The 12,190-nt window shown below is 49.8% G+C and overlaps 1 protein-coding gene across 1 annotated transcript in view; it reads left to right on the top strand.

Annotated features, from left to right (window-relative positions):
• The window catches only part of LOC138453830 (vomeronasal type-2 receptor 26-like), a 341,447-nt gene that overhangs the window by 303,088 nt on the left and 26,169 nt on the right, over positions 1–12,190 (top strand). The window contains exon 7 of the mRNA XM_069606996.1: positions 714–840. Within this exon, the coding sequence (XP_069463097.1) occupies positions 714–840 (127 nt within the window). The remainder of the gene's footprint in view (positions 1–713; positions 841–12,190) is intronic.

Below are 12,190 nucleotides of genomic sequence, written 5' to 3' on the forward strand. Positions count from 1 at the left end.
GCTTTATGCTGTGTTATGATATTTTGAGATTTATTGTTCAGTTCTGTTCTAAGTACTAAAATTAAAATAAAGAATTAAAAAAAAAAAAAAAGGTATGTGGACCCGAAAGTCAGAAGATATCCAGGTGCACGATGCCAAGGTAGAACAGATCAGCAGGGGGGAGGAGGAGCGTAGGCAGAAGCAAAGAGGAAGGCCATGAGGTGCTTCCGGAACCAGAGATGGTTCTCCTCAAGTTTCAGAGTGGCAGGGAGGCTGTTCCAGAGAGAGGCCCCAGCTGAAGACAGAGATCTACCCCCAGCTCATTTCTTTGAAAAACGACTGACCCTGAGGGAGTTGGAGGTGGAGGAGTGAAGAGCTCGGGAGGGAAGATATTTACAGAGAGACAGCTGAAGGTATTTTGGACCCAGGCCCCAGAAAGCCTTGTGGACAATGCAAAGGGTTTACTATTATGTTTTGAATTGTTTTTGGGCCTAAAGTAGGAGAAATAAATGGAACAAGTCACATGAGGCCTAGTAGGACAAACACAAATACAAATAGAATCAGGAATATGAAAGGGAGAGGTGCTTTATTTTCTTGTTGAAACGTTTTGGGTAAGAAAAGTGATTGAGAAAGAGGTTGCTTATGTTTAAAAAGTGCAATTTAAAATTACTGCTTATTTCCAGAAAAGTTGCTTTTCATAGCTTGATTTAACTGTTTCACCTCTTACCTGACAGAGACCGCCGCAGTCCAGGTGCAGTGAGCCGTGCCTGCCTGGATATCAGAAACTAATGTTACCAGGTAAACAGGTCTGCTGCTACGGCTGTATCCCGTGCCCAGTGGGTGAGGTGTCCCACCAGACAGGTAATGGAGGCTGCCATGTTCTGAGTTTGGCAGAGGGAATAGAGGCTGGTATGTTCAAACCCCACCCAGTAGTAGTTTGCAGGCCCACCGAGGCCACTGGGGTGAACGAGGCATGGCTGAAGGCCAGGCTGTGGGAAACGTGGCACCAGGCATGGCTAGTGGCTGCTTCATATGGCTCTGTGCTGCCCCTTGGCATGCCCTAATGCCATGCCTTGATCTTCCTTTAATAGTTCCCACTGAAAACCTACTCGATTGTTTCAACCAAGCATACCTAATCCAGTTTGACTGCAATGAATATATGCCCCTACAGATACAAAAAATATAAAATAGTGTATAAATTATACATACAAATCAGTACCTTTAAAATTACAAATAGCTCCTTTTTCACAAAGTGTCTGTGTTTCTAAAATACACAAACGCATGAATCCAAAAGAAATATTCTCACATACCCTCGACAATCATTCACACCCACTCGAACCCAGGGAAGGGCTCTCAGCCAATCAGGTGGCTGGAAGAGCGTGCGAGAATACACTTTGTACCGCCCACTGTTTCCAGCCACCAGAGGCCCTTCCCCGGGTGAGGCCATCTTGATTGTGGAGAGGCAACAGGGAGGCTCTCTCCCCACTTACCTCGCTTTGTTCGGGCCTGTCTAGGCTTGGAAGGCCGTTACCATCCATGTCCACCCCCCCGAATGCAGGGGTGAGTACCATATTCAAACTCTTTCATTCCTCACGCCCTCCCGCGCTAATCCCCCCGTCTGTCTGCTGTGACTGGCTGCCTGATCCCTTATGAGTCTTACATGGCACCAGGCCCCCCTCGTCCAGTCTGCATCAGTGCCTGCCCAACTTAGCACTGCCCTTCCGGGCCTCCTCCCTGACCAGCCTGGTGTGTTGCCCCCCCATGAGTCTTGGCCACCCTCTTCCCTGCACTAGACGATGAACCCTGTCACCCCCTGGAACTTGCCCTCCTGGGTTACCCATAGCACTTGCCTAAACCTGGGTACTCCTGCCCCGGCTCACCCTTCTCCCCTCCCCCTCCCTTCTTGCTGCTGCACTCGCACAATCTGAATGTCACAAGGCCTAGAAGGACCGTTATTGTTTTTAATCCCCTTGTCCCCGTCCCCCCTTTTTTGTCTTGTGGCGCCTGGAAACACATTGCGTATAGACGCCATATAAATATGCAATAAATAAATAAATACCACAATTAAATCTTAAACCTTATAAACAAAAGAAGGTGTTTCAACCTTGGTGAATATACTTGAAAGTGAACAAGAAGAAACCTTTTCACATATATACATATGTATATATGGAACAAAAGGAAAACAACATATTCGTATTGCAACAGCTAGCTAGCTTCTGCGTGCAGCTAATTCATCGAAAATGTCTTGGCTTTCGTCACAGCATCTATCAATCTGGTGTTTCCTTGTAGACCAATGTCTGCCGCTTTACTTCTCCATGATGATTGTATGAATTCCGTGATTTCTAAAAGACACCAAACAAACGATTGTGTAAACATGTTGCACCTCACGTAACTTTCAGATCAGTGGGAATCCTTCACATGGTGGCTATGCAAAGAGAACAACTTTCCAGGAAGGCTTCCTTATTAGTTAGGGAGAGAAGACAGATCCAAGCTCGAACAATGGTAAGGAGGCAAATTACCAAACATCTTCTCTTTGGGTGTACTCAATTCTTGGTAGAATACAGAGCAATTCACAATCAATCAAAACCTCGAACCAGCCAATGAGCAGTTGCCAATATATCTTTGACAGCATAGACCTTTTAGTGCTCGGTAGGCAAAGCAGAAGCAAACAACATCGAACTTGCCATCCTCATCGCGCTCACCTTCCTAATGAAATGGAAACTGATGCTATTACCACCAAACAAGAGAGAACCAAAGCGCCTGCTCACCCGACACGGCTTCCAGTCGGGCCGCAATCCATTTCAGTTATTTATCATTGTGCTAAGTTTCAATTTTACTCAAGTGTCACATCCTGTGATGTCACTCACAGGATCCATGAGAGCAGAGATTTAATGTTAAGGAGGTCCCTGTGGCCATTCATGTCCTTATGAGCTCCCATACACTTTCTGCCACCAAACTGCAAGCAACCCAATAATCCACCTGCAGCTCACATCCCAATATCACTGTTCACACGGCATCTAGGCAGGCTTCCAAATGTACACTTTCACATCACCCATGAAGAGTGCATCACGTATGGTGACATATGTCCAAATATGTGAGTAAACATTCATTTGAGTCCCCACACCACTCACAGGGAAACATTAAATCCTTGTTTGGATCGAATCAAAAGGACTATTGTTCTTTTCCGCCAAGATCGCTGCAGTCACTCAAGGCAGCACTCCTTAAAATGATATCTTGGATTGTGAATTCTTCTTTATTATAGCAAGAATTGAGTACACCCTGTGAAGGCATCAGGAAAATGGGAAAATGAGGTGAATGCCAATTGGGCTTAATATTTATACTTGAAGGACATGTGCTTTTGTCTGTGTTTCCTCATATCACCCAATACCTTTTTTGGTGACAGTATCACTTGCAGCAGTTGCACTCTTTACATTGCTTCCATCCAATGACTATTTTGAAAACAAGTTTTTCACATGACTACATTTTCCTGGCGACACTAGTTTCACATAGAACTGTAGAAATGTGCTGGAGGTAGGAGCAGGGCCTGGTAAACCGAGCAGGGCCACATTTGCCCTGTGCGGCCCGGCATGAACCAGGGTCACATTTACCAGAAGCGACCCAGGTTTGGAGTAAGGAGTGTGGTAGAGGGTCAGCAATTCGGAACGCTCAGGCTGTGTCTATCAAGCTCCCCAGCGGCTCTCCTATGATGGCGGGAACGCCACACTCAGAGTCCTGCCATGCGGCGGACACCACGCTTCCCCTCATTGGCTAATTGGCCAATTTCCAGGCTTTTTATGAGATTTCGTAGCCATATCCGTTCATATATCCCGGATGTTGGCCAATGGGGTGAATGCCAGGTCAATCGACTGGATCATAACCATTGTTAGGCCAACTTCCATTGTGTGAAAGTCAATGTACAGAAGAGTTCATCATTTACTGTCCCACATTATTATCTGCTTGAAGCTTACACGTCGCCTGGGATGCACTAATTCATTTAGAAAATACCTCTCAACTCAAATATGGATGTCACTCACCTTGGACACATTTTCACCCACCCAACACACCACTTGTGATGCAAAGACTTTAATGAACTCCCCTCTCGCCCAGGAGAACCTTTGCCAACAAACAAAAATTCATTTGTCCCCATTTATTTCAATGGGATCACCTGCCACACCCACCAGATTTTACCTGCCTTGTGGAGTCAATGGATTTAAATATGTTATGTCATTGTGATTAACACTGCGCACCGGTGCCAGTTGCACAGTCTCCAGGCGCTCTGGAAGAGCTGAAAAGGTAGGAGTGCTCGGGAGGGTTAGTTAGTGGTATTGGCAGGAAAAACGCAAAAGAGCTTGGATGTACTGTTGGTAACTTCAATTCGGAAAAAACAGTCACTGTGTACTGGGTTTGCTTTTAGTTGGTAAGGGTTTGGCACTGGTTTGATGAATGAGTGTGTATATGGTGGTTTAAACCTGCAGTTCCAATCCTCACGTCAGGCTGTCACGATAAGGAAAGGCATTTCATGAACATTGTGGAATTTCACAGTAAAAAACCTCCACTCCAATTGCTCTTCAAGAATTTTCGGAGCGTATACAATTTTAGAATGCGGAGGAATTCCTTTATAGTAAACAGATTAACAGATCCTTCCCTCCTCGTCCAGTTAGACATGCACCCAGCACCCACCAGAATATGCCAGGATGCTTGTGTTTCAGCAAATGAGAGATGCTGGTGTAGTGCCCAATCTTATTACGGAATGGTGATCACCAATTCTAACAGGGACCGGTCTAGTGGTCATCTAATACTTTACATGGTCAAACTGTAGCATGAACCACATTTGGCAAATGGTATGTAGCTTTGGTTTCCATGTATACTCCTACGTCCCGTCCCCTTTCCTCCATACTTGTGGGACATCTCTCCATCCTGTGGGATGGGACAGGAGCACTTTGTAAAAAGCATCAACATTTTTTTCAAAAATGTGTCCCTCCTCTATTTCCTGCGTGGGGCCCGGCACACGGCCGTAACCCTGCCCACCTTGGCTCCACCCCACGCATCGCCCATCAGTCATTTTCTCTGCTCGATCGGGGCCGGGCGCACTTGCATCCTCAGAAGATTTTGTTCCCTTTTTTCCTCTCTGGCTCTCGCTAGCATTCGTTTACTAGTCTGTCTATGTCTTTCAAATGAGACTTTCCAGAGTTTGTTCATCGTGTTATCGTGTCACCGTTGCTTCGCGAGGGCGGATCCCCATCCTCTTTGTTTAGAGTGTTTGGGTCCGGAACACCGTTGGGACTCCTGTTTTTACTGTGACTCCCTTTCGGTCTGGCACTTCAACGTCGGTTGGAGCGGTGGGAGGAGGTGTTCTGACAAACTCCTCCTTCGCATTTTCAGGCGTTCATCGACGAGAAGAAGAAACGCCCGGTAAGTTCTTTACTTTTCAGAGCACCCTGGCCGGGGGATACCTTTCCGGGTTCCTCTTGGTCCGGGAGGGGCGTTGATCGCTCTGTCACCGGGGTTCGCCCTGAGGTGCCCGTTGGGCCTAATAATTCTACCAGAGTTTTCTCAGAGGGTCTCCATAAGGGGCCTGTGAACACCGGAGTATGCTCCGAGGCCCCTCCTGTGGGGGCTGTTTGTTGACCCAGTTCTACTGAATCGTGGGGTACCGGAGCTCGCTCTGAGGCCTCTCTGTCGGCTCCCCTCAAAAACAAGACCGGGGTGCGCCCCGAGGCCTTGGCTGGGCTGGTTGTTACCGAACGGATGTTCGAGGCCCGTGCAGATAAGGCTGTTACCGGGCCTGGGTCCAAGGTCCCTCATTCAGAGGCTAAAGCTACCAACAGTTCTGAGAGGCCGGACAAGGCTTTGTTGGTGAAAGCGGTTGCTCACCGTTCCCGCTCTTGTGGTGATACCAGATCTGTCGAGGGGGCAAAGAAGCAAAGTTCTTCTTTTACCGGCAGTGCCGAGGTCCTTCCTTCGAAGGCTAATTTGGCAGTTGGTATGTCACAAAAATATTCCAGGCCTCATAGTACTGGCTCGGCCGAGGTTCCTTATGTCAAGGCTAAGATTAAGACCCCTGATCCATCGACGGGGACCCCTGCCTCACTTCCTCATGTGCCGCAGTTCCCCTCAGATGAGGACAAAATGGCACCCGTTCCAGCCACGACCACGGTGGCCATTTTAGGTGCTACCCTTACAACTACGCCATCGGCCTCTGGTGTAGGGCTCGGTCCCTTGGGTGAACCTAAGGTCCCTTGTGCGCATCCTTACTGGCCGGTTTATGATTGGAACGCCCGGATGCCTCTTCCGCACAATGTTTCGTTGCCCGTGGGGACGGCTCCTTTGATTTATGTGGATACGCCTGTGGAGGGGCCGGTGTGGCACCCTTCCCTATTACGTCCCCAGATTTATCCACCTCATGAGAGGCCTCCTCAGGTTCCGAAGCAATCTCCTGAGGACGCCTTTTTCGGTACATTTCAAGCGCTTATGCGCACCGACCCCATGAGGGAATATTTCAAAGGGCTTTTCAAGGAGATATGTCCACCTGCGCCTCCGGCTCCACTCGTTCCTCCAGTGGTTCCGCCGGTGCCTCCATTGTCCCCAGTGGACAAGGCAGTGCCTGACACGGCTCAGCAGGATCCTGACCTGTCAGATGACCCTCAAGGCGATCAGGACAACGAGGACCTTCCCCGCTCTATCAGAGCCTTTCATGACTGAGTACGGGACATGATGAGTTTCTTAGATGTTCCGGTGCCTGAGGCATCCGCTCCGCAGGAGGGCGTGCTTTCTGGGGCATTCACCCTGTCTCCCTTGGAGCGTACCGGCCTGTTCCTGCAGAAGGACGTTCTGGCCGAGGTCCGAAGAGTCTGGGAAAAGCCACACTCAGGACTTTTTGTCAATAAGAAGAGTGACGCGAGGTATAGGCTGCATTCTTTGGAAGAGGTGGCCCTGTCGTCTTGTCCGCCTCCCTCCTCCAGAGAGGTGGCTGCGGCTACGTTGCAATCCAGACCTGCAGCATCCTCTTCCACGACGGCTACTCAGGTCTTGGGAAAGGAGGACAAGCTCCTGGACTCTCTTTGCCAACTCAGCCTTGCAGCTCAGGCAGGCCAACGCTGAGTTGATATTGGCGGGAGCTAACATGCGGATGTGGAAAGGTCTGTTGGAGTTTGAGGAGCACATCCCGGTCAAGAAGTTGCAAGACTTCAAAGGAGGCCTTTCCGATGCCAGGGTCTTGGCCCAGGATCTCCTGGAGGCTGCGGCTCATCACATAGACACCTCGGCTCGGGGCCTGATGCTTGGGGTTGATACCTCACGGCAGGCGTGGCTGCATGCCACAAAATTTTCTAAGGAAGTGCAAGACAAGGTGTTGGACCTTCCATTCGATGGTAAGGAGCTTTTTCATTCTACTACTGATGTAGAGCTCACCAAGACCAAGTATAGCACTCAGACGGCTAAATCATTGTCTGGTCTGGTCAAAGCTCCTTTCAAATCCCAGAGACCGTTGTTGCAAAGTCGACCCTCCTCTGGTTTTAGGGGCTTCCTCGACCACAAATCTAACAGAGTGGATACTCCTGCAGGGAATAACCGCCGTAGACAACAACGCACACAGTTTGTCTCCCGCTCCTCAGCCTCCTCATCAGGTTCAGGTGGCACCGCCACCGATAAACCTGCCAAATGAGGGTTTTCTGTGCTTGCACGAGACCCCAGTGGGAGGACGCATTGCGTCTCATTGGGAGGCGTGGCAAACCATCACAGAAGACAGATGGGTCTTGTCAGTCGCTCGAGCGGGCTTCCGCTTACCTTTACCCCCTACCCCACCTCTCAACCCTCCTTTTCAGCTGTCGGGCTCACCCTCCCTCAAGGCTGAAGTTCAGAAACTTCTGGACCTCAGAGCTGTGGAACCCGTTCCCCTTGGGGAGCAAGGGGAGGGCTTCTACTCCCGACTGTTTACGGTGCCCAAACCCAACCAGGCTGGCCTGCGCACCATCCTAGACCTTTCTCAGTTCAATCTTTTCCTACCCTAAGAGAAATTCAAGATTATCACGCCCAGCCAGATACGCTCCCACTTACAGATGGGCGATTGGCTCAGCGTTGTGGATCTTCAGGATGCGTATATGCATATCCTGATTTGGAATCCACACAGGAGATATCTCCGCTTCTCTTTGGGAGAGGAGCACTTCCAGTTTCGGGTGCTTCCTTTTGGCCTCAGCTCGGCGCTGCGTGTCTTCACGAAGATGATGTCGGTGATTGCGGCCTATCTTCGTCTCCAGGGTATCCATGTGTATCCTTATTTGGACGACTGGCTCTTACGCAGCCCTTGTCCGCTGGCAGTAGCGGGCAACCTCCAGTCTCTCCTTCAGCTCCTGTTCTATCTTGGGCTGTCGGTGAACTGGCAGAAATCCTCCATGACGGTCTCACCGGACCTGATCTTCCTGGGTTTTCGTTGGAACACGATCGACTGCAGAGTGTATCTGACCAAGGACAGAATGGCGGATCTGTTAGCCACATGTCAGATGTTTGCGCAGTCGGAGATCATGTCGGCCTGGTGGTTCCAGAGGCTTCTGGGTCTCATGGCCTCGTGTGTACTGGCTCTTCCTCTTGCTCGTCTCAAAATGAGATGGACCCAGATGGCTCTTCGGAGTTCATGGCGTCAGGCAGTGGATCCGGATTCCATGCGGATAATGATTCCGGATTCCATGAGAGTGGACCTGGATTGGTGGTCATCTCTCAGCAATCTGTCTGGGGGCGTGGGGTTTCAGGACCCGGTCCCCATGGTGACGATCACGACGGAATCCTCCCTTCTAGGGTGGGGTTGCGACGTTAGATCTTCTTCAGGTTTCGGACCTATGGTCGCCTCAGGACAAGCTCCTGCACATAAATCATTTGGAGCTTCTGGGGATCTTCCTAGCGCTCAGGGCGTTCAGACCGCTCATTGTCAACAAGGTGGTCCGCATAAGAACGGACAATGTGGTGTCAATGTATTCCATAAACAAGCAAGGGGGAACAAAGTCTCCCCCCCTCGTGGACCTGTCCATCCAGAATTCGGAGTGGGCCGTGCTTCATGGTGTCTGGCTACTTGCAGTGCACATCCCGGGCCAGCTGAATGTCACAGCGGATGCCCTCAGCCGGCGGACAGCGGTCAGTTACGAGTGGGAATTGAAGGCAGAGGTCCTCTCATGGATTTTATCGCGTTGGGGCACACCAGAGGGGAACCTCTTTGCTACAGTGGTGAACAAGAAGCTTCCTCAGTATGCCTCCAGAGGGGTCTGGGAGCCTCCTCTCTGGGGGATGCTCTCGAGATACCATGGCACAACATGAGAGCTTACGCCTTCCCGCCTCTGCCTCTAGTTGACCGTGCAATTTGGAAGTTGAAGAACTCGGCAAACTGTTCCCTTCTACTCATAGCCCCGTGGTGGCCGGCCAGGTTTTGGTTCTCAGAACTTCAACACCTGTCGGTGTATCCTCCGATCAGGTTACCAGTAACTCCCGATCTTCTTCACCAAGGGGAACAACAGATGTGGCACCCCTCTCCACAATCGCTCAGCTTGGCGGCATGATGTCTGAGTTCAAGTCTTTAGAGCATCTGAGTTTGTCTGCGATAACATGCACATTATCCAGGCAGCCAGGAAACCCTCGACCAGATCTCAATACAAGAGTAAATGGCTCAGGTTCTGTCATTGGTGTTTGGAGAAGAAGTTGGATCTGAGGGTGGCCACGATTGACACAGTGCTGTCCTTCGTGTCCTCCCTAGCAGAGTCAGGGGTTCATGTTCTGTCATGCAAGACTTGTCTCTCAGCAGTTTCCACTTACCTTTCTACAGACCTGTGTTCTTATTCTCTACCTAACCCAGTGGTGAAGAGGCATTTTGCTGGCTTGACACGCCTCTACCCTCCGGTTCGTAATCCGCACCCTCCATGGGACCTAAATGTAGTCCTTACGGCGCTGTGCCATAAACCCTTTGAACCAATGGCTACGGTGGACCTCAAGCACTTGTCTTGGAAAGTGTCCTTTCTGGTCACCGTTACATCAGCAAGGAGAGTGAGTGAGCTCCAGGCATTGTCGGTGGAGCATCCTTTCTTGGTCTTTCACAAGGACAAGGTAGTCCTTCGGACAAACCCGGCTTTTCTACCGAAGGTGGTGACCGAATTCCATCTGAATCAGTCGATCTCCCTTCCAATCTTTTTACTGAACCCTGCCTCACAGGCTGAAAGGGTTCTACACTGTCTTGATGTCCGAAGAGCTCTTAAGTTCTACCTGGACAGGACTTCTGAGCTTAGGAGTTCTTCTCAACTTTTTGTGACCTTCGGTAACCCTCAGGGCAAACCGGCGTCTAAGGCAACTATGTCTAGGTGGATTGCCATCTGCATCACGGTGTCTTTCACTGTCCAAGGGCTGAAACCTCCTAAGGGTATCCATGCACACCTGGTGCGGGGCAAGGCAGCCGCGGTTGCTTTTCAGAAATATGTCCCCTGGGAGTCCATCGCTAGGGCAGCTACTTGGGCCTCCCCATCGGCTTTCTGTAAGCATTACTGTCTCGACATGAGCTCAAGAGATGACGTTCAGTTTGGTCAGGCTGTGCTGAAGATCCTGTTTCAGTAAGGGGTATTTCCATCCACCCGTAGTTCCTGTAAGGAGTGCTTGGGAATCTCCCACAAGTATGGAGGAAAGGGGACGGGACGTAGGAGTATTACCAGGTTACTCACCGTAGTGACCACCTTACTCCTAGTCCATTGTCCCCTTTCCTCCATACGTCCGCCCGCCGTCCCCTCTAATAAGGTTCCTCTGTTATTGCTAATGGGTCTTTGACTTGGCGATAGAAAAGGACTGATGGGCGATGCGCGGGGCAGAGACAAGGTGAGCGGGGTTACGGCCGCGTGCCGGGCCCCATGCAGGAAAGAGAGGAGGGACACATTTTTGAAAAAAAATTGGATGCTTTTTACAAAGTGCTCCGGTCCCGTCCCACAAGACGGAGAGATGTCCCAGAAGTATGGAGGAAAGGGAAGTATGGACTAGGAGTAAGGTGGTCACTACGGTGAGTAACCTGGTAAATACTACCATATGTGTGTAACACTCCCTAACTTTTATGAGATTACAAGAATTACACTGACCCCAAGGATTGAGTCCAATGATTTTTTGCAAATCCCTCAATTCACTTGGGTAGCGGCCCCACTATCTCTTCTGCATATTGAACGTACCAATTAGTCTCCCACATTACAGTTTGTTTTAAGGGTAAACAGCGTGATGTCCATCACCTTTTCTTCTATGCTTACTATCTGCCAGTTCTGGGAGTCACTTTAAGGTAGTGTGACCCCTGAGTCAAGCAGCCGGGAGTTGCTGGAGACTGTTTCACCTGTTTCAGTTAGAGGGTGTTATTTGCCACGTGTTTGTGTGGGTGGTGGTTTTATGATGTTCTTGTTATTGTTATGAAAAAGGAGGATTGTGGTGTCCCTTTAACAGACACACGTGGTGGAGTGACGTAACTGTTGCGTGTGAAAATTAATAAATGGGGCACGTTCCAGCGCACACGTGAAGCCCGGATGGGAAGCAGAGTCTCCTGTGTCTTCTGATGGCCGGGTGAGCTCACGGTGCGACTGGAGGCCTCATAGCAGGGTGCCCCCTTTTCCACATTGGTGCACAAATCAAAGAAGTGTCAGGTCAAGAGTGCCATTTGGCAGAGACATGGACGACCCACCATTCCACCCAGGTTGAATAAAATGGTAGCTGCCATCCCAACCGCTTTGTCCAACACCATCACCTCTTTGGTGCTCGCGGCCGTTGGTTGAATAGAAATTCCTTCCCATTGTTGTGTAAATGTATGTTTTCAAATTTTAAAAGCAGGGCTTCTAACATTACAGAGTGAGACTTTGTCTCCGCTTTGATGCCTTCATACAAGGAGACGACAACACCCAAGACTTGGTTGATTTCCATCAAGAGCTCTTCCTCTGGTTCCTCTCCTCGCTGGTCCAGTCGCCTCATTACCGCAGTCTCCTCAGAGGCAATGAGGCCAGTGTGGATTCATATAATGAATTGGATGATTCAAAATCTGATGCATCCCTTATAGACCAACTCTGGGGTGAGTCTAGCAAGCTCCAGTCATTCAACTGTTCTCTAATAAGCAGAGGGGAGACTTGCTCACCCCAAATAAAATAGTCTTGAAGCTGTGCCTGCTAACAATTGTTCTTCTAATGCAAGCACTCCCTGCTGTTCCCCCAAATCGTTTCTTAGT

Source organism: Ambystoma mexicanum, chromosome 4p (assembly GCF_040938575.1).
Source record: "Ambystoma mexicanum isolate Mex_15411 chromosome 4p, UKY_AmexF1_1, whole genome shotgun sequence".
Lineage (NCBI taxonomy): Eukaryota > Metazoa > Chordata > Amphibia > Caudata > Ambystomatidae > Ambystoma > Ambystoma mexicanum.